This window comes from Pieris napi, chromosome 12 (genome assembly GCF_905475465.1).
Source record: "Pieris napi chromosome 12, ilPieNapi1.2, whole genome shotgun sequence".
Taxonomy (NCBI): Eukaryota; Metazoa; Arthropoda; class Insecta; order Lepidoptera; family Pieridae; genus Pieris; species Pieris napi.
Window position 1 is genome coordinate 2,113,963 of NC_062245.1, and position 23,407 is coordinate 2,137,369.

General features: G+C 32.9%; 1 protein-coding gene across 3 annotated transcripts; it reads left to right on the forward strand.

Moving 5' to 3' along the window:
* The first annotated feature begins 346 nt into the window (after positions 1-346).
* Positions 347-22,678, forward strand: LOC125054729. 3 transcript variants are annotated; one of them, XM_047656770.1, is made up of 30 exons: positions 347-506; positions 910-1,111; positions 1,787-1,873; positions 2,821-3,041; positions 3,411-3,615; positions 4,010-4,099; positions 4,731-4,960; positions 5,507-5,705; positions 6,094-6,186; positions 6,577-6,806; positions 6,951-7,149; positions 7,544-7,636; positions 8,013-8,242; positions 8,387-8,585; positions 9,768-9,860; positions 10,255-10,484; positions 10,748-10,952; positions 11,159-11,248; positions 11,507-11,736; positions 12,247-12,445; positions 12,759-12,851; positions 13,833-14,062; positions 14,465-14,759; positions 15,668-15,894; positions 16,349-16,565; positions 17,317-17,406; positions 18,009-18,238; positions 19,810-20,035; positions 21,398-21,505; positions 22,094-22,678. In XM_047656770.1, exons 1-30 carry the CDS (start codon positions 399-401, stop codon positions 22,306-22,308), a joined length of 5,364 nt encoding a protein of 1,787 aa, XP_047512726.1. In that variant the 5' UTR covers positions 347-398; the 3' UTR covers positions 22,309-22,678. The 3 variants fall into 3 exon arrangements, with proteins under 3 accessions (XP_047512726.1, XP_047512727.1, XP_047512728.1); XM_047656771.1 differs by lacking the exons at positions 5,507-5,705; positions 6,094-6,186; positions 6,577-6,806; XM_047656772.1 differs by lacking the exons at positions 5,507-5,705; positions 6,094-6,186; positions 6,577-6,806; ... (1 more) ...; positions 7,544-7,636; positions 8,013-8,242.
* Positions 22,679-23,407: the final 729 nt, after the last annotated feature.

Sequence of the window (23,407 nt, forward strand, 5' to 3'; positions counted from 1 at the left end):
GTGCACCACCAGTATGTGGAACCAGCTGCCCACTGAAGTATTTCCGAACCGATTCGACTTAGGGTCCTCCAAGAAAAGAGCGTATCAATTCTTGAAAGGACAGCAACGCACGCACGACCCCTCTGGCATCGAGAGTGACCAAAGGTGACGGTTATCACTTAACATCAGAAGAGCCTCTTCTTTAAAAAAAATATGTAATCCGCATGGTAGTCGAGTCATAAATATAATAATGCTTTTAATCTAAAATGATTAGCACAGTACGTGATAGATTTAGCGTGATATCCTATCGTATATCCATCTTAATTATTGATAAAAAAGTATTATAAATGGATCTTGTATAGACGATTGGATTTATTAAGTGAAGGGTAGGGCTACTTATGCCACCCAATTAACTGAAAATGTTAATATTATTTTTAACAGTGTGTTTAGGCTTAACCAGTGCGCAAATTCTTCAAGATGGCCAATGTGAAACCATAGCTTTACAAAATAATTTTGAATTAGACAAAGTAAGTGATTATTGCTAGTTGACTGGCTTGAAGGAATGACATTTCCTTGTCTATCCTAAGATTTTACTACTACGTATATAGATTAGTCATGTACACATGTCTTACATACAAAAAATATATAATAATGTAAATTATTTTCGACTTCACTTGATCACACTATAAATTTCATCAAAATAGAATACCGTAGAATTATAAATATAAAGATAAATATTTTAAAGGACATAATATCTTTGTATCTTCCATTCTCGTTCCCCGGAATTAAATCCTACATGGGCATCATCCACTTTGTCTCAGAGGGTGTAATTAACCACCTACTTTTGAATAGTGTTTATTGGGTGAATTTGTACTACCTACACATTATAAATAGCTAAATCAAAGTAATGTAAAACATGTTTTGTTTTAGTTTACAGGGAAATGGCATGGCCTGCGTGGCAACAGTATTTTGCAAAATGGTGATTGTTCCTATATAAACTTCACACCGGTCAGTTCTGGTAACTACCAGTACACAGTTGAAGTTGGCTATGTCGAAGCAAGCACCCGAAAAGAAATCCGTGGTACAGCAGTGGCTACGGCAGCCAGTTTTAACCTAACTCTTGAGGGTAAAAGTAAGTATTTCTTTTGCTTATATGTTATGCTACTAAAATTATAAACGCGATAGTTTGTTGTATGGATGGATGTTTGTTACTCTTTCACGTATAAGGTACTGAATGGATTTTAATAAAACATTACAATAATATAGCTTATAGATCAGAATAATACATAGGCTACAATTTATAAAGTTATTGTGCGAAACGTCCAAAATATCAAGTAAGTAGGAAAATCTACCATCTGCGAGCTGTTCTGGCGTGCGCTGCCAAAACCGCTAGAGTTATACATATGTAATGTATGATAGAAATATTTATCATAAATGGCCCGCCACATGATATATACGAGTATATATTATGTCTTCTGTGTAAGCCATTATAGCCAAAATAACAAAAAAAAAACCACAATAAAAATTGATAATTTATTTCTAATACACATTTGGTAGTAATAAATTGATTCCTAAATGAAAATAGATACTTTTATCGCTTCTGGTATTTAAAGTAGATAAAATATGTCTTTCAAGCTACATCAGTTGGACAAATATTATTTTAATCCTGCGCAGACGATATCGCGGGCACCAGCTCGTAATACGTAATCAAGAATTATCTAGTTGGCCAGATCATTATTTTCATTGCCTTATTCATTCGAGAATATAATAATCTCTAGTACAATATTAATCTTATGATATTTTTTAGGTACTGACTTTAATGTTCTAAATACTGACTACGATAACTATGCACTAGTGTATAGCTGTGAAAATGTGGGAGACGAACAAAGAAACGGTGAGTAAATTATGAGCAAATAAAATAGTACGATAGCAAGCCTAATTTCCTATTATTAATTTAGATATTAACTTACTACTAATACAAAAGCTAGTTATTAGATAAAATGAAATATCAGTACAAATACACGTGTCTACACTTTATAAAATAAAATGTTTTATTATCAACATTTTTGTGTAAGAACCGTGTTAATTGTACTAAAAATTATCGTTTTTTTTTCACTTTTATCTTTTGGTTTGGTTTCCAATCCTAAAATTGGTTCATTGCATTTATTTTGCTACAATTTTCGTAATGATAACACTTTTTTGATACCTTATCATACTTCTCCGGCGTTAATCAATATTCGATATGAACATCTTGATTAAGTTTTCCAAGCAACAGTGTTGGGCAGGCCAGAGCGTACGTGAGGCAACGAAGGTTTATCACTTACCTGCTAACTAGAAATTAAAGACCCTGGGATTTACCGCCACTATTTTGAAGTTATACTTCTTTTGGCGCGTTAGGGAAATATGATGAGTGTAAATTTTTACGATGCGCGCCCACACCGTCACAAAAAACCGACACCCTGAATATTTGTTCAAACGTCGGTAAAAGAGTCTGCGCTGCTAGCTCTGTTTTATCGACAAGTTGCAATGTCTGTTGTACTGTTTTTCAGAGTGGTGTATATTATGATTTATATACGAGAAAACCCGATTCAATGTGATAAAAATCATAGTGTTTATTGTAAAATATCATGATAAGTACATCTTATATCGTTTATATTGGAAGTGACTATTAAAATGGACAAGAAAAATGCTATTCGAAGAGGGAAACGTCCCTCTAAAGTGCTCAAAGAAAATTATTACGCCAAAGAAGTGTGTCTACATAAGTACACACACGTTTTTTTTTTATTCACCACTAGTATATTCACTAGTAACATAGCATTTATACCAATCCAAATATTTTAGTTTACATCTGGGAGCTTGCAAGGGACACATCGGTTTCTGATGAAATTTTTACCAGTCTTGTGGAGCAAACAATTGCTTCTAATTTTGGATTAACGCCAACGGATCTATCCATCACCACTCATTCTGAAGCTGTTTGTAATGCCGAAACACTCAATGAGGTCATCTTACCTGGAACGTGTGATCAGAATGTTCCATTTATGAGAACCCTTAATATATCCCGTGTAAGTTAATGTTTATTATTCAACGGTACGCTAATCAGCAAACTGGTGCAGAAAAAATGCCTTCTCTTAGGGCTCAATTAGGCTTTTTATATTATATTAAAATACAATATTATATGTATATATAATAATTATATATATCTACGTAATACGTTATATTTTATACGTAGACAAAATATGTAATCATTATAAAATACCTTCATTTTCCATACGTTTATTTAGTCTACCCACATGCCATAATTATTATTTTACTTGCAATACTTTCTAATGTAAAATATCTCCAACTTGAATCCTGATACTTTTGCCCCTTTACAAATATCTTTATACAAATAATTACGGAGGACATCGTTAAAACTTGATATTCTTTTATAGTTTTCTGGCGAATGGCGTCTAATTGAATCATACTATAACGAAAGGCAATCCGGCGAATGTAACCACGCTATTTATACAGTTCAAAATACTGGTCTAGCCATAGAGAATAGACACGTTTTGAACCGGGAATTACTTACCACCTCTGGAACAGCTGTGTTCGCATCAAATGAAGAAAATGGAAAACTACGAGTTACTATTGGTTCTAGTAAGTTTCTAAAATATATTCTAGTATATAGGAATTAGTGGTATGCCATAATGAAAATCAATAAGTAACAGAACCCTTAAAAAATTCTTATTGCTTCGTCGTACGTCGTCATAATGCTTTGTATAGACCTGATAAGTTTAAACTTTTCACGTACTGAGATATCTTGGAATTAGCATTGTATCTATTTGTGGCTTCGTTGATGACCTACACGGTATATTATGAAGGTTAGAATTCGACCGGTAATACCTTTTTTGTAAACTTTCTTGGCACTATAAATATCGAATATATTGCCGTTTGCCATTTGCCTCATGCCTAACACGATACCCCAAAAAATTTCTTTTGCAATAACTGCCTCATTATTAAAACATATTTAATCAATACTGTCTTCTTCTAGATACACGCGACTACTGGATTCTTTCCACTGATTATGAATCATATGCGCTTGCTTACAGCTGTGAAAACTTAGCTAATAACCAGCAAAGAAGTAAGTATTTCGTTTTTTCGTAAGTCAGTTTATTTTACTGAATATAGTACAAAAAAATTCAATAGAAAGAGCTGCCAATATTCGAGGTTATGGCAGAAAAGTTTACTAATTCGTTTTTCTTTGTTGTATCTAAGAAGAATCTGGTTATCAATAGAATAGGTTATTTCTAGTGGGGGAGACCAGCGTCTGTATTTAATGCAATAAAAGTCAAAAATCAAAATCATTTATTCATATTGGTAATACAATGTACACTTCGAAAAAGAAATAAACATGAAATGATTCTAATTTTACATTTACTGCCAGTTTTCAAATCAAGGGCGTAGAATGGAAAAGAAGAACTGGCAATAAACTCTGTTACTGATTTCATAAAGTTTGGCAAAAGCTTCTTCGGCAAATACGTGACTCTTGCTCTTTCGCTTATACGATAAAGGAAAACATCATGAGGAAACCAGCAGTAGATCCACGTGTATCAGGCTGAATGATCACCTTCCTGCCTATTAAGAGAAATCACGAAACAGATACAGAAGCCTGAGGGCTAGACCAAAAAGCACTACTATTTTGGTTAATCAACCTACGACTAAATGAAATGATTGTCATTTCTATTGTTGGTTTATTAATAGTTTCTTTTCAGTTAACAGTTGGAAATTGAGTCGCACAAATACGTTAACTGCACAAGCAGTCAACGATATTAATTCCGTTGTAAACCGAGTCGCTGCATTAGACAATAGCCGATACATAGCCACTGATCAGTCTGATCAAGCATGCTTCTATTATCCTTCCTTATCGCCAAATGAGCCAGTAATTCTTCCTGGGCAATGTAACCAGGCAATTCCGGGCGTTGGAAACTTTAACTTAACAAGAGTGAGTTAAACATAAATATTTGCTATATTATGTAATTCTTTTTTGGGGAAAGGGATACTCTTCTTTAATAAAATCCCAGAGGCTCTTTTATCTCAGGCCTTTCAATAAATTTAAGAAATGTATCAAAGAAAATCTGTGTAAAAAGGCTTACTATAAAGTCAACGATTATCTAGTTGATAAAAGGGCCTGGGACTAGTGCTAGACAGGCTACCTCTAATTAATTTGCGATATTTGTTTTAAAATAAGTGTTGTTTGATGATTTGATATTTTAAAAGAGTACCGAGAGTTTTTTACGCCGGCTTTTTCTCTCGGCCTACACCCTCTGTCTTCTTTGCCGATGAGTAGGGATGCCTACAAATTCAAATTTTATGACGTGGAATAAGTGATACATGTATCTTATGTTCCATAATAAACATATTTTATTTTATTTTTTTATACCACTGCTAGTTGTTATGATACAATTTTTCCAAAGATTATTTAATTATGTGGTAATGACTTTTGAAATGAATTCACTAAAGGCAATAATTAATATTACTTAAAATACAGTTTGAAGGTAAATGGCGGCTATTATCATCTTATTACAATGCACGTCAATCTGGAAAGTGTAATAGGGCAACATACACAGTCACAGGAAATACCATGGGTATTGTCAATAGCCACATTATAGACAGACTCCGAAGCATAAGTACTGGAACTGCATCAACTACAGCTGAAAGTGGCAAACTTGTAGTGAACGTTGGCACAAGTAAGTTATCATTAATTTTGATTTCTAAAATACAAAAGCGGAGTTATTTTCATGTGTGCATTCATACCAAGATTAACACAAATGGTTAAGGAAGAAAAGAGAGAAAATCGGTCTTTGATCCATAAAATCGATGACGTGTTCCAAACACAATAATATACCTAAGCTACTCTTAAAAAAGCTGTTTCATGATAAAGGTGCAAAAATATGAGGCACATTTAAGGGAGAAACAGTATCAAATTGGCACTAAATTATTAATAGTATAATCAATAAGTACTTACGAAAGCTATTTACTATTTAATACATAAATGGTTTTTAAGTGAGTCGTCATTATAGTTTAACCGGTTTATTTGGTATACTGTCTGTAATTTTTTTTTACATTCTTTTTCAGATCCACCAGCACCATTCTGGATACTAGCCACTGACTACGAGAATTACGCGTTAGCATACAGCTGTGAAAATCTACCCAATAATCAGCAAAGAGGTATGTTCAATTTACGAAAGTTATCAATTTTATTAGATTATTTATAACTGTAGGTTTCGTGGATCAAATCTTTAACCAATGTCTATATATAACTATGTGTAACAAGATTTTATACTTATAAATAATCTATTAATACATATAATCTTAAGAAGTTATCCTAATGTGTGCTGACTACTGACTCAATTTGATTTTACAATCACTGCACGAAGATAACCTAGATCTTGACACAAAATCACTTTTTGACAGACATGAGCTGCTACCGTCAAAGAAAATGTATGATTTTTTTTTGTCACCATAAAAATTCCTTTAGCGTTACTGACGAAAAGTTATTTTATCCTGAATAAGGACAAATCAACACTCATACATTAATTGAAACTATTTCTGTTTTAGTTTCCAGCTGGAAGCTCAGTCGTAGCAACACCTTCAGCGCACAAGCTAATGATTTTATGAATAATGTTATTAATAGTGTCGATGTATTGAACAACCGTTACTATAGCAATGTTGATCAGTCTGATGAGGCATGCTTCTATTATCCTTCCTTATCACCAAATGAGCCAGTCATTCTTCATGGGCAATGTAACCAGGCAATTCCGGGCGTTGGAAACTTTAACTTAACAAGAGTGAGTTAAACATAAATATTTGCTATATTATACCACTGCTAGCTGTTGTTATGATACAATTTTTCAAGAGATTATTTAATTATGTGGTAATGACTTTTGAAATGAATTCACTAAAGGCAATAATTAATATTACTTAAAATACAGTTTGAAGGTGAATGGCGGCTATTATCATCTTATTACAATGCACGTCAATCTGGAAAGTGTAATAGGGCAACATACACAGACAGAGGAAATACCATGGGTATTGTCAATAGCCACATAACAGACAGACTCCGAAGTATAAGTACTGGAACAGCATCAACTACAGCTGAAAGTGGCAAACTTGTAGTGAACGTTGGCACAAGTAAGTTATCATTAATTTTGATTTCTAAAATACAAAAGCGGAGTTATTTTCATGTGCGCATTAATACCAAGATTAACACTTACTTAAATGGTTAAGGAAGAAAAGAGAGAAAATCGGTCTTTGATCCAGAAAATCGATGAAGTGTTCCAAACACAATAATATAGCTAAGCTACTCTTAAAAAAGCTGTTTCATGATAAAGGTGCAAAAATATGAGGCACATTTAAGGGAGAAACAGTATCAAATTGGCACTAAATTATTAATAGTATAACCATTAAGTACTTACGAAAGCTATTTACTATTTAATACATAAATGGTTTTTAAGTGAGTCGTCATTATAGTTTAACCGGTTTATTTGGTATATTGTCTGTAAATTTTTTTTACATTCTTTTTCAGATCCACCAGCACCATTCTGGATACTAGCCACTGACTACGAGAATTACGCGTTAGCATACAGCTGTGAAAATCTACCCAATAATCAGCAAAGAAGTATGTTCAATTTACGAAAGTTATCAATTTTATTTGATTATTTATAACTGTAGGTTTCGTGGATCAAATCTTTAACCTATGTCTATTAACAAGATTTAATACTTATAAATAATCTATTAATATAATCTTAAGAATCTATCCTAATGAGTGCTGACTACAGCTGAGTCTATTTGATTTTACAATCACTGCACGAAGATAACCTAGATCTTGACACAAAATCACTTTTTGACAGACATGAGCTGCTACCGTCAAAGAAAATGTATGATTTTTTTTTGTCACCATAAAAATTCCTTTAGCGTTACTGACAAAAAGTTATTTTATCCTGAGCAAGGACAAATCAACACTCATACATTAATTGAAACTATTTCTGTTTTAGTTTCCAGCTGGAAGCTCAGTCGCAGCAACACCTTCAGCGCACAAGCTAATGATTTTATGAATAATGTTATTAATAGTGTCGATGTATTGAACAACCGTTACTATAGCAATGTTGATCAGTCTGATGAGGCATGCTTCTATTATCCTTCCTTATCACCAAATGAGCCAGTCATTCTTCATGGGCAATGTAACCAGGCAATTCCGGGCGTTGGAAACTTTAACTTAACAAGAGTGAGTTAAACATAAATATTTGCTATATTATACCACTGCTAGCTGTTGTTATGATACAATTTTTCAAGAGATTATTTAATTATGTGGTAATGACTTTTGAAAATAATTCACTAAAGGCAATAATTAATATTACCTAAAATACAGTTTGAAGGTGAATGGCGGCTTTTATCGTCTTATTACAATGCACGTCAATCTGGAAAGTGTAATAGGGCAACATACACAGTCAGAGGAAATACCATGGGTATTGTCAATAGCCACATTATAGACAGACTCCGAAGCATAAGTACTGGAACTGCATCAACTACAGCTGAAAGTGGCAAACTTGTAGTGAACGTTGGCACAAGTAAGTTATCATTAATTTTGATTTCTAAAATATAAATGCAAAAGCAGAGTTATTTAAGTTATCAAGAGTTCATTCCTACTATTTACTTTACAAAATTGTATTTAAAGTGTTTTTTTTACGAAAAGCTAACTTTAATACACAGTTTTTAAAAGTTTCATCATTAAAATCAATTATTTCATCATCCGATCCACACAAGAAACACTTTTTTGCCATTTTTCCCAACAATAAATAGTAGCACGTTTTTTCAATTATATTTATAGCGACACTACTCCAAAATTATGCATAGTATATACGAGTCTATCGCTATCCTTTTCCAAGCCCAAGTAGCATGCGCACTCTCTTTCTTTAGGTGGGCGGACTTTAAACAGCTGCTATGCTGTGTCCTCTTCTATCGCATGGGATGGTCGGTTGGGACCTATCAGTCGCACACATTCACTCGGAGCAATATTTTACTCTTGAAAATTCGGCAACCGCAATTCTGGACTGATTTTTCGCAACCAACCCTATACCACCGTGTTCAGAATAAAATAATCTTTAATTTCATTTAAATTTCATCCAATAAACAGACCGTTGCAAAATGCTAGTACAGATTTACCTGTTTATGCCTGGCAACCCGATAGTTGTGACCGGAAAATAATGGGCAGCATAAAGTTTGCATATTCTATGGGCTTCATGCTTTCGATTGGTATAGAATTTATCTAATAATCATACCGGTGAAATGTTTAAAAAAATATTTTTTTTTTAAATTATTAATTAAACATACTCTGGACTGAAATTTGCTAGACAACATTGCTATTTATTGACATATTAAATTAAATATAAAATACGTTTCATTAAATAAGCATCTTGGTGAAGTTCGTTGTATTGCGGGATCTTAGACCACTTGTACGGTTAAGGAATGAAAGCGAGAGAAGAGGGCATGTCTTTGATCCATAAAATCGACGACGTGTTTCAAACACAATAATATAGCTAAGCTACTCTTAAAAAAAGCTGTTTCATGAAAAAGGTGCATATATATGAGGCACATTTAAGGGAGAAAGAGTATCAAATTTACACTAAATTATTAATAGTATAACCATTAAGTACTTACGAAAGCTATTTACTATTTAATACATAAATTGTTTTTAAGAGAGTCGTTTATTTTGATTATTGTCTGATAAAAAAAATTAAATTCTTTTTCAGATCCATCAGCACCATTCTGGATACTAGCCACTGACTACGAGAATTACGCGTTAGCATACAGCTGTGAAAATCTACCCAATAATCAGCAAAGAAGTATGTTCAATTTACGAAAGTTATCAATTTTATTAGATTGTTTATAACTGTAGGTTTCGTGGATCAAATATTTGACCTTTGTGTAACAAGATTTAATACTAATCAACAATAGACAATTAATATAATCTTAAGACTATATTCTAATGAGTGCGGAATACTGACTTTATTTGATTTTACAATCACTGCACGACGAAAACCTAGGTCTTGACACAAAATCACTTCTTGACAGACATGAGCTGCTACCGTCAAAGGACATGCATGAAAATGGTCATGTGACAAAACGTGAGGGCATGTCACCATACAAATTCCTTTAGCGTTACTTTCGAAAAGTTATTTTATCCTGAGCAAGCACAAATCAACACTCATACATTAATTGAAACTATTTCTGTTTTAGTTTCCAGCTGGAAGCTCAGTCGTAGCAACACCTTCAGCGCACAAGCTAATGATTTTATGAATAATGTAATTAATAGTGTCGATGTATTGTACAATCGTTACTATAATGAAGTTGATCAGTCTGATGAGGCATGCTTCCATTATCCAACATTATCCAATTATGAACCAGTAGTTTTGCCGGGACAATGTGACCTTAATGTAACAGTTATGCCATCCTTGAATTTGACAGGAGTAAGTTAAGAATAATATTGTAATATAAATATTGTTACTTATATGCCATCTGCAACCCGCTTAGCTCAAGTGTAAATGGAACAAATCTTTAATACAATTTTCAAATAAAATACAGAAGACTTCCTGAGATTAATATCATCATTAATGATACCATAGATTAGAATATCAAAATAAATATTATTGTAAAGGAACCTTTCTTTGATTAAGGGATTAGATATGTAGAAACTATAGCCGCAAACCTAATGACTTTTTAAAATTCACAGTTTTCGGGAGAATGGCGTCTCATTTCCTCATACTACAATGAACGTCAATCTGGAGAATGCAACCATGCTATTTATAGCGTTCAAGGAACTGGTCTTACTTTACAAAATAGACACGTTCTAAACCGACAGTTACTTACAACCTCTGGAACAATTAGTTTCGCTTCAACTGATAGGAATGGAAAGCTACGGGCCACCGTTGGTTCTAGTAAGTAGTAACTTCTTGAATACCATAACCTAATAAAACATGAAGAAAGTGCAACTATCGTGACATATGCTTCAAAGCAGATTGCATTAGTAACATTTGAAGAGCAAAACGTCGACAATACCATTAATTTATCTATCATCATCACCTTTCAAAGTAATTTACGTTTTTTTATACATTTAATCTAATAATATTTTTAAATTTGATAGATACACGTGATTATTGGATTTTGAACACTGACTACGACAGCTACGCGTTAGCCTATAGCTGTGAAAACTTGGCGAACAATCAACAGAGAAGTATGTAACACATGCTGGGAACCGCTACTGAATAATAGAACTTTAAAGACTCCTCGTAACTTTTTGTTGTTCGTTCGGCTATTCGTTCAGTGATACAAGTCTACGTACACATGTGTCATACTTTTTTTGAAAAATTAAAAAAAAAAACTTTAAAGAAATTAAATAAGTTATTTTATAAGTTCGGTAGCGGTCACTACTCTTTATATATAGTATTTTTTATTTCTAAAGGATTTGTAATTTCAACTTTTTGAATTCTAGTTTTCAGTTGGAAACTAAGTCGGACTAATACATTAACAGCAGAGGCTAAAGCAAATATTAATGCAATAATTAACACAGTGGAGGCTTTACATGAACCATACTTTACAAATGCAGACCAATCTGACGACGCCTGTTTCTATTACCCCGACATTCAGGTCAACGAACCAGTAATATTCCCAGGACAGTGTGACGAAAACATTCTTGTTACCAAAAACTTTAGTTTGGAGGGAGTAAGTTTTTACTTCGTTATTTAATTTACAGTGTCAATTATCAAAATTACAAGGAAAAATTATAAAAGACTGAAAGTGGAGGATTTTTTGGAGGGGCTTTTTCAACTTATCGAGAATTAAAAAATCGTCGCTGATTTTTGCCATTTTTAATATAATTTCATTATAATTATCTGCCATTTGATATTAATATGCATGATACTAAGTATCGAAATCGAAACCTATGAAATCTTTCACACTTCAGAGATTGACCTATATTGTCCGAAATTATTGTAATTGTATTAAAATTTTTACGTTAGGTTATCAGAATATATATAGATGCTTAAATGTTCTTAGAAAGCGTTAGACTACCGCTTTATTCATGAACCATTTTAACTATAGTCCTTGTCGGTCTCTTTTTTGTCTCACGTGCTTAAATACAGTAACTGAAAGATATGAAAAAGTACTTTAGTCAGTAAGACTAATTTAGTGTAAATTACTAATAATTTCTCTATGGAAGTATCTCTTTTGTAGTTCCTTGGAAGATGGCGTCTCATATCTTCTTACTACACACATCGTCAATCTGGAGAATGCAACCAAGTAGACTACTCCAGAGAAGGTTCCACGATAAGAGTTAGGAACATGCATATTACGAACAGTGAATTGAGCACGGTGTCAGGTTCAGCCACCGTATCTGCTGATGGAAGTGGAAAACTTCGAGTTACTGTATCGAGTAAGTTTATTATCATTTTTAATAGAATGTCAATGAATTCGAAAATATCTATTATTATTTCCTACAAATCGCCTAATTACTTACTTATACAGTATAATATATTTATATCATGAACTTAAATATCATCACTAACATCAAAATAAGAAACATTCCCTAACAAGACGGCTTGAAGAAAATGTTTCTGCGTGCTAACGTGATGTATTACATTAAGCTACCTATTTGGACATCTAACACAATAATGTTAAAATTGATTTCATAAAACGTCCAACACATTTCACATCGGCATTTATTTCATATAAATTGTACTTTTTAGCTCGAACTGTTGATTTTTGGATCCTAGCCACTGATTATGACAATTATGCTTTGGCCTACAGTTGCAGTAATGTGAACGCAAATCAAAGAAGGGGTAAATATATTCTATATACATCTTCAAACAAATAACTGTCATAATAGAGACACGAGATAGGGTCCGGCTATATTTATAAAAGGAGCTGGTAACGTTATGTATATATTTTGTCCTTACATATGAAATTAACGTTTGGTCCTACTGGACAGTTTGACCTCAAATATCTCCTCTTTGGTTATGAATGCCCAATTCAATTTCTGACAGCTATTTACTCTTGCATTTCTTTTTCGAAAACCATGAAATTCAATATCCCGTTTTTTTTTTATGCGACACTATTTATAAAATGGAAAACATAATAGTATCCCGTTATGAGTACGAGTTGAGTAACCGTGGTACCATTGCCGAAGAAACGGCTCGAAGGAATAACGATGTACATTGTGTGTACCTGTTTGTAACACCGCATGTCAGTGATAAAACTGTATTATTCATATTGAAGCAAATTGGGAATTATCAACAGCTTCAATTGTCTAAGATATCCACCGTACTCCCTGAACCTTGCTTGCATATTACCATTTTTTTCGGAATTTAGATAATTCTTGCAAGGTTAAAAATTTAACTTGATAGGGCAGTCGAAACGGTAAGACGGCTAAAGTAATTTGATTAATTAAATACCTAAATAGGTAATACTTTTTGTTTCTCCCATAGAAAACGCCAATTTCATATACGTGAAGACCTAGTATAATACACCGAACCATTTAGAGCCATTTTTGTCTACTTCCCGTCCGAGTCTAGCCGAGCCAAGCTTTGCGCTTGAAGCTCGAGTGAACACATAACTTAGCGTTCATTAGATCTTGATTCTTAATTTGTTAAAGTCGAGAACGACGCATTATTCAATATCGTCCAACTCCAAATTAATGTTTTTTTAAATTGAAATTTTACTATTAATTTATACAGTGTGATAACTTAAAAAGGACAATATAGCTACTGGTTTTCGAAGCTAAAATTTTAGAAAGACGTATCATCATGATTATTTTCTTTCAGTTTACAGCTGGAAGCTTAGTCGTAGAACATCACTAAGAGATTCAGATCAAACCAACATTAACAATGTGATGGATCAAATAAATGTGTTAAATGAACGTTATTACACTCCAACTGATAATTCTGACGACGCCTGCTTCCATTACCCTACAGTAGACCCCAGTCGACCTGTTGTCTTTGATGGGCAATGTAACCAAAACATACCTGTTGTAAGAAATTTCCAGTCCAATTTGGTGAGTGTTAGCCAATAGAATTAGAATCCTATCCTATTAATAGTAAGGAAGGAAAATTTCTTCAGTTACACTGTCAAGTTTATCTTAGTGGTTATCCAATATTTGCTATAATTATTCAACATAAACAAATTACTCATGACGGAAATAATAAAATAATGCTTATCATAGATTATTTTTTCTATTTTATTCGGTTAATTGTGGTTAACTAAACGTTCAAACGTTCTATATAAAAATACTCGGCATTAAATGTATACAGTAACTTGTTTGAATTATTGAATATAATACTAATTATTTATATTATTGAATGTTACGATGAAATTACAGTTTTAGAAGCAAAAATCCATATGGACCGAAGCAAAATGATTGTAATTCATTTGGTATTGAAACAATGTCTTTTTTCAGTTCTTAGGAGAATGGTACGATGTTGAATCTTACCCATCTACTTTCCAATATGGTACATGCAACACTGCTAGATACAGCGCAAATGGAAATAATATAATAGTGAACAATACTCAAATAATCGACGGTGTTGTATCAGTAAGGGAAGCGAATGGAGTGTTCCCTGAAGGCAATAATGTTGGAAAACTTAAGGTTAACTTTGGCTCAGCCGACAGAGATTATTGGATTCTCTCAACCGATTACGACTCTTACGCCCTCATTTACAGTTGCCTTAACTTGGATAACAAGACAAAACAAGGTAACTTTGTTTTCATATTGAGGCCTCCTTAAAGCATTTTTCTTCTCTCTTGATTTAAAAATTGAGCAGTGTTGGCCTAGTGGGTTCAGCGTGCGACTCTCATCCCTGAGGTCGTAGGTTCGAGCCTCGGCTGTGCACCAATGGACTTTCTTTCTATGTGCGCATTTAACGTTCGCTCGAACGGTGAACGAAAACATCGTGAGGAAACCGCCATGTCTTAGACCCAAAAAGTCGACGGCGTGTGTCAGGCACAGGAGGATGATCACCTACTTGCCTATTAGATTGAAAAATGATCATGGAACAGATTCAGAAATCTGAGGCCCAGACCTAAAGAGGTTGTAGCGCCACTGATTTGTTTTTTTTTTTTTAATTTAATAATTTTTTGTTTATGAAACTTAAACGTGTTAACAAAGAATATTCTTATAGCAATGATAGTACCTTAGATATTATAGTACTATACGTTTAAACGTAATTCAAGGTAAAAATCAATGAAATCAAACCAATTATCTAAGCTTTTAGGTACGGGTCCGTCAACCATGATACCATCCATACCATTATAGATAACGACTTGATATTTGAGCTGCCCTGCGATTCTGTAACTCACTTCACGAACTCACACAGCGGTTTTCGCATCGGCGGTCGCTCTCAACTCAGTCGTGAAGCAGTCATTTTATGATTTGGCATTCTGAAAAGGTGGGAGCTTGTAGTTTATTGTTTATCAGAATGCCAAATCATAAAATGACTGCTTCACGACTGATTTGAGAGCGACCGCCGATGCGAAATCCGCTGTGTGAGTTCGTGAAGTGAGTTACAGAATCGCAGGGCTGTTTGTGTGATTAAAGAGTGAGATTAAGTAAGATTTCAGCGATATCACACATGAACTTTTAAATCCAATGTCACACTTTCAGTGGGAACATGGAAGCTGAGTAGAAGTCGCCAATTATCGGAAACTGCAAAGAATGAGATAAATTCCACTATGTCAACGATAAGAGAACTTGATCAGCGGTACTTTATAACAAGAAATCACACGGAAGCTGGCTGTTTCTACCATCGCGATCAATCACAGACTTCAGTTATTTTTAGTGGAAGATGTGATACTACCATTACCGCCGTTCCTAACTTTAATCTTACAGCGGTAAGGTCTTTATCACAGTTATTATTCATGGTTTTAAACCTACTAGACCATACGTTATTCTATTATCAATAGGTGGTCTTGTTCTTACCTGCTAAAAGATCATATTACGTATAAAATATATAGAACCTTAATAATGTTATTTATTATATTATTTGAGTTCTGAATATATTAAGTAAGTTAGCGAGGTCGAGCGTTTGAACCAATTATATCCATGTTATATGCACAATATTTGTCTATGTGTGAAAATTGTTTTGGTTCTCAAAAATCTTTTTTGTCTATTAAGAAAAAGTGTCCAGAAAACAGATTTTCTGAATCTGTCTAAATCTGAGGATCTTATAAGGGTTTAAACACAGTTTTTTTATAAGACCATGTATTTATTATATCCAGACATTAATTAGTCATTTTATAAATTAGATGACTGTATCACGTAACGTAACGTATATTCATGTTACAGTTCCAAGGAGTATGGCACGAGATTCAAGCATACCCCAGTGAAATGATGACAGGTGAATGTTTATCTCAAGAATACAGCCAACGCTCGGGATCATCACTCAATGTGGTACAAAGAAACGTTCGACTTGAAACACTGTTCGAGAGGACTGGTGTTGTGACACAGACTTCTAATGATAACAGCGGAAAACTATTGATAACGGTTCAGGGTGGTCTTGGCGGTAAGTACTTCGGAGTATAGTATAATCAAAATTGTATATTAGTCACCAAAATGTTTTTGTCGTATGAATACTGTTATTATATTCGAAAGGATTTCGAATCAATTATATGTTATGTTGTAGTGAGGTGTGTTTGGGGATGAGACTTCAATGATAATTTGATTGACAAAAATTACACATTTATAAAATATGGGGAATAAATTATAGGATAAAATTGACACGTCATTATGTAATTCGAATTCCCTGATTACGAAATAGTATTTCATAGTAAATACTAAACTGCCATTTTATAAAATTGTTCGCCACATCATGTAGAGATTCAAACTTTAATTATTTTAGTTTTTATCAAAATTCAAGATTTATATTAAAACTTAATATTAAAATAAAAAATAATTTAAAGAACAGCCTTGCGATTCTGAAACTCACTTTTCGAACTCACATACATAGCAGTTTTCGCATCGGCGGTCGCTCTCAAATCAGTTGTGAAGCAGTCACTTTATAATTTGGCATTCTGATAAACAACAAACTACAAGCTCCCACCTTTTCCCGACATGAAGCAACCGCCGATGCGAAAATCGCTGTGTGAGTTCGAAAAGTGAGTTACAGAATCGCAGGGCTTGTTAATACTATAATACATTTAGATATTATAAATCTTATCATTATCTTGAAACAAAAATTTTTAGTTTCACTTCTACCACGTGAAGTGCACACGTTTTTTTTAGATTTTGAAATCATAATCAATTCTTTTTTGCAGCTACTATTCCATTCTGGGTTCTCAGCACAGACTACAACGATTACGCCTTAGCTTATGGTTGTGTTGACTTAATCAATAATGAAAGACAAGGTAATTTACATTTCATATGTATGCAGGGAAAATGTTGATCGCCTTTTTAACCTGATACCTTTACCTAATACTTAATATGTCATGTGGAACATGGTGTAATGGTTGCAGCTCCTTACAAACGTGTAAAAAATGGCGATTAAAAAGAGTGGCGGAGAGTTTATTGCCAGTTCTTCTCTTCCGTTCTACGGCCTTGATTTGAGAACTGGCAGTAAATGTAAAATTAGAAGCATTAATATGTATTTCTTTACTGACGAGTCATTAGTGTACCTATATGATTAAACGATTGATTTTTTTTTACTTTACTTTTACTCACTTTACTATCTGGACTATGTTATATAGTACGTTCAAAATAATAAACTTCTGGCGACACAACTCTTTGAAATTGTCTTCAGATTTCTGTGTCTGTTTGTGAGTGTGCGATCATTATTATTTATTAAAACGCATGTAGGCTTAGTAGCAGGGAAATGTTTCCCTAAGATTGAGGGCTTAATGCGCATTTAAAAGGAACGGTAGCACAGCCGCGTTTTGAACCTTAAGGATAAGAGTCGTAGTTGCTAGGCCAACACTGCTCAATATACTACTGAATATAATTCCATTTTCAGTCTACAGCTGGAAGTTAAGCAGAAGCCAACAGTTGTCTGCTGCTGCCAATACTCAAATAAATAATGTTAAAGCCACTATCCCAGTCCTGGATAGCAAGTATTACAAAAACATTGACCAGTCCGATGCAGCCTGCTTCCATCTCCCTGACTTTACACCTGGAGAATCTGTAATCTTACCCGGGAAATGTGATGATAATATTCCCGTTGAGAGGAACTTCGATGCGCAGAGAGTAAGCTTATTTTATAAAATTATCACAATATATACTAATATTATAAAAAAGTGCGTACAAAGTAAACATGTCAGAAGTGAAACTTCTTTGGCAAACTAATTTTTAAGTCTTGTTCATATTTATACAAATCGAAAAACTTTAGATTTCCGAGATTTAGAGGCAGGGAAAAAGGAAGATATGTTAAGAATTTAATGAATTTAATTGTCATTAAAATATTAAGTGTCGAAAATTAATACAAATTATTATTTGTAATATAATTTTATAAATTTAATTTTGTTTAGTAATTTCTTCATTTACAATTCGTCATTTGAGATATTAATAAATTATTTTACATGAAATATAAAATACTAATATTTCATAACTTCTCTCTACGAAATTTTAATTTTGAAAATATAATTTCTATAGTCTATCTCAAACGCTCTCTCTTTTTTCGACACAACGCTGCACATCTTCGTGACGCTAATATTTTTATTATTGCGTTTCATCCGTAATTTTTTTATCCTCATGCGCCTAAAAATGATTCACTTCAAAAATAAAAATCTAATTCTAATATAGTGGTTTTGCGTTTCTAACGCTAATTGAAATGATTAATACATCGAAAAATTAATACCATATCGGCGACAATAAAAAATTCTGGCGATCCATTGAAGTTAGATTGGCTATTTTTTTATTTTATTTTCAATTATACCTATTTTAATAATAATCTTGTTTTATTATTGTACGTAAAAACAATGAAAACATTCAATAGGCAATATAAATAGGAAAATAGAAAATTATTCGATATTACCGAGCAAGTAAATGATTCTTTTTATAATATAGAAATTTACTTTGTATGGGACATAGTAATAATCTACTTGACAGAAATTACATTAATTTTAAACTTTATTGAAAAAAAAATTTTTTTTATTAATAAACGAGTTCACGGCCATAATCAATGCAAAATTCCTTTATTATCTGCGTTTATTAACTTCTTTATTAATGTTATCAAATAGCTTTTTAGAACTGAACGATAAGCTAAATAACAAGTGGAATAGAATGACGAATTTGGCTTTACAATAATTTGGTGTTGATATGTTGCTAAGCGAGTACTGGACGCATAAATTAAATTTCTTTATCGGTTATTAACGCGAATTTATATTATTTACATAATTCGACGTTTCTTGTTTAAGCATTCATGGTCAGACTGGCAGTAAAAATCTTTTTGCAAAATATTTAAACATTTTCATTTTATAGATATTACTTACAAAATGCATATTATCACGGTAATAACTTAACAGTAATAATAATAAGCCAATATTCATCCACATCTTATCGACATATATTTAACAAAAATAGGTTCAAATAATTTTTTTACTACTCTAAGATGCCGCATCTTGATGCCCCTTTTTGCATAAACAAATGAAATGAATGGGTCTCGTGTTACATGAAGTCTTTGATATCCCCCCCCCCCCTAAACAGGGTCATCCACGAAGGGCTCGTTTTTTAAAGCGGATACAATCAGCCACCTGTCTAAATCAAAGTATTGTTTATATTGTAAAGTTCGGAGACATTAATTGACTTAAATTTTTCAGTACTCTGGCGTGTGGTACCAAATAGAAAAATACTTCCAACGCTTCGAAACTGGTGGTAACTGCACTGGTGCGAGGTACACACTGAATTCGGACACTGGAGTTGTCACTGTACTAAACTGGCAAGTGGTCAATGGTATTTTGGACACCATTGAAGGTACCGCTACAGTTAACTCCACTGACGGCAGTGCAAAACTAAGAGTCCGCCTGCCGATTCGCAGCTCAGATCGTAAGTAGCATTTTTTTAAATCATAAGTTATACTATAAACGGAATGTAGTAAATAAGGATAGGTTTTATGCCCGTGGAAACGTTCCGTGTAATTAACTCATAGGTGACTCATACTTGTTGAATATTGTGGGAATTCTGGCCCAAAATTCGGCCAAATATATTGATGACCGGTAGATTTATTTCCTTTGAGTATTAAGCCAGAAAGGAGTCGCCTTTACGCGCGTCCCCCTCTGTCAAAGTACGAACCCGCTGGACATACGCGTTATATAAAACTGTTTCTCGACCCTTCCGCTTCCTTCTGGCTTAATACTCAAAGTTTATTTCGGATAACGATTAATCTGTATTATTATCGTAATGCAGTTGCAGGGGTATTTTAGAGACCAGTTTAAAAAACTAAGACTGCAAGAAATTAATAAAACATACTGTTATGTAATTATACGAAAATATATATCTATTTTGATAAGTTATGGAAGAGATGGGGACCCTGACACAAGTATTTTGTACTTAAAACGGTCCCCAAATCTAACCATTCTAAACCATTATGTTACTTATAACGAATAAACACATGCACAAATAAAAATTGTTCCTCGATCCATAGCAGTACATAAATATAGTATATTTTGTATCATAGAAAAATTATACGTAATATATTAAACATTTTTATAACTATGACATGCCAATTGATGTTTTCTGAATTATATATTAATACAAAATAAGAACTATACGCCGCGCCGAGCGATCATTTAATTGTGTGTTTGTCATTTGACGAAATATTACACAATAATTTCTTATCATTACTTAGTTGTATTTACTAATTAATTTTATGACCTCTACGTCCTCATATCATCTCCGGATGTAGTGCAGGTAATCTTAATAAAACAATTAAAAACTAAAAAGTTATAAGCGAAACTCAATTTTTGCATTTTTGTTTGCACGTGCACTGATACGGCATATGATATCAAATTTATGATATGTTAAGTATTTATAATTAAAAAAAAAGACTGTTTATCGATTCATCAATTAAACTATTCTTATTAGAAATCTAAGCAAGGTCGCAACGTACTTATTATGCATAGTAATCAAAGACAATTAAATGTATTTGTTTATTAACTTAATTAAGTTAATTAATTATAATTATATTTAAAGAAAACAATGTTGCTAACAGTGAATGGCATACACTCGATGCGGAATTCTTTAATTTTACGAAAAGTCAATTTATGTTATAATTTTTTCATCGCTACGTTGTAAAAATAGTAAAAAATAATGAAATACTGCCTAGTTAAGCAACACAATATAAAAATACCTAATATACACTTATCCAGTTTCCACTTAAATATAACGATTTATATACTTCTATTGCAGCAACCAACCCAGAGTTTAGAGAAACCAACCTCTATGTACTGGACACAGATTATACTTCATATTCACTAGCATACTCCTGTGTAAATCTTGAAGGCAATCGACGACAGGGTAAGTTCTTTTATTAGAAATTTTTCCACAATGATTCACAATTTTTTATCAAAATAGTCTCGGTGATTCAGCCAAATTTATCTGCGGCAGAGTTTAATTTATTCTTTGAAGTGAAACTTCACGAAGATGTGTATTTTTGTCGAAGAAAAGGGAGAGAGCGATTGAGACCGATTGATAGAGACTGAGAAGGGTGAATTACCTAATAGAAATTATATTTTTAAAATATTAGTATTTTATATTTTATGCAAAATAATTTATTGAAATCTCAAATGACGAATTGTAAATTAAAGTGCCACGTGTTTTTATTATCTAAGAAATCAATTTAAAAAATTAAATTTATTATTTGTATTAATTTTCGATACTTTTAATATTTTAATGACAATTAAATTCATGAAATTCCTAACATATCTTCCTTTTTCCCTCCCTCTATGTCTCGGAAATCTAAAGTTTTAGATTTGTATAAATATGAACAAGGGTTAAAGATTAGTGTGCCAAATAAGTTTCACTTCTGACATTGTGTAGTGTGTACTTTGTACGCACGCACTTTTTTATCTTCTAAATACTCATGTATGAATGAATCTTTTACAGTCAGCGCATGGAAACTGAGTCGTGCTCGTACAATGTCGGATGCCGGCAATACGGCGATAAACGCCTACATGGAGAATAGGCAGGAGTTGCAGAACTCGTACTTCGTAGCCGTCGATCAAAGTGACTCCTGTCCGGAACCTAATTCGGCAACATTAGTTAAGAACAGTATTATAATGTTAGCTATGTTGTGTATGTCACTTGTGTACTTGTCTTAGGCTGGCAATATCTGGCCCTGAATGTTTTCGTTCTCAACTTCTTAAAATCTCAGAGAGAATGACTAATAATGCGGATTTATTTAACGAAATTCAATTTTATTGAAGCTAAATGTAAATTATATTGCATTACGAATGTAAAAGATTGATAAATTACAAATAATCTAATCTTAGTGTAAAGTTCGACAATCGGACTATATAAATTCGACATTGAGTCATAGAAAGTACTTCAGTGTCTATATCTATCTTAAAGAGATAAATAAATAATGCTTATAAGTTGACATCATTTTGAGTCAAATATGTAATAAATCTCCGAACCATTGTATCTATTTGTAAATGAATGATTGAGTAGAATATAAATGAATATTGTTAATTTTGCTTTTTATTTATACTTTTCCCACGTGTTGGTAGTCACGTTCGAACTGAAATACAGTTTGTATAAATGCGTTTGACGTTTGTAAATTATATTTATTTTATATCGCAAATATAAAAAGTCTTAGTTTACTTCCAGAACACAATCAAGCAATCACAAAATCGTCTATCTGACTTTTTAATAGACGAATATCCAAATTCAAATTCAAAATCATTTACTCATGTAGGTAATACAATGTACACTTAAGTACGTTAAAAAAGAAATATACATTAAATGCTTCTCCTTTTACATTTACTGCCAGTTCTCAAATCAAGGGCGTAGAACGGAAGAGAAGAACTGGCAATAAACTCTCCGCCACTCTTTTTAATGGCCAAGTTTTTTGTTTTACACAACGTTTTTAAGGAGCTGCAACCATTAAACCATGTTCCACATGACATCTTAAGTAATAAATAATAATAAAATGAATTAAAAACAATGATTTGTCCTCTATCAGCATCCGTTCACGAGTATGACGCATGGCCATATGCCCCGTCGCCATATTTTAGGGAGAGAGACAACCCGACGCATGATAAAAATAAATAACTAAAACAAAAATAGACACAGGTTAGACTAGAGGTTAGTCTCAACCCACAGGCAATCGTTAGAATAAGAAGACAATTTCAAACAATTTATACCTAAAATTATTATACATAGATGGTCAGAAATAACACTACAATTTGAATTTTATCA

Coding starts and splice junctions, on each gene's coding strand:
- LOC125054729 (XM_047656770.1), top strand. CDS start 399: ATGTTAATATTATTTTTAACAGTGTGTTTAGGCTTAACCAGTGCGCAA. Junction 10,485..10,747: donor CATCCTTGAATTTGACAGGA/GTAAGTTAAGAA, acceptor TAAAATTCACAG/TTTTCGGGAGAATGGCGTCT. Junction 12,852..13,832: donor GAACGCAAATCAAAGAAGGG/GTAAATATATTC, acceptor ATTTTCTTTCAG/TTTACAGCTGGAAGCTTAGT.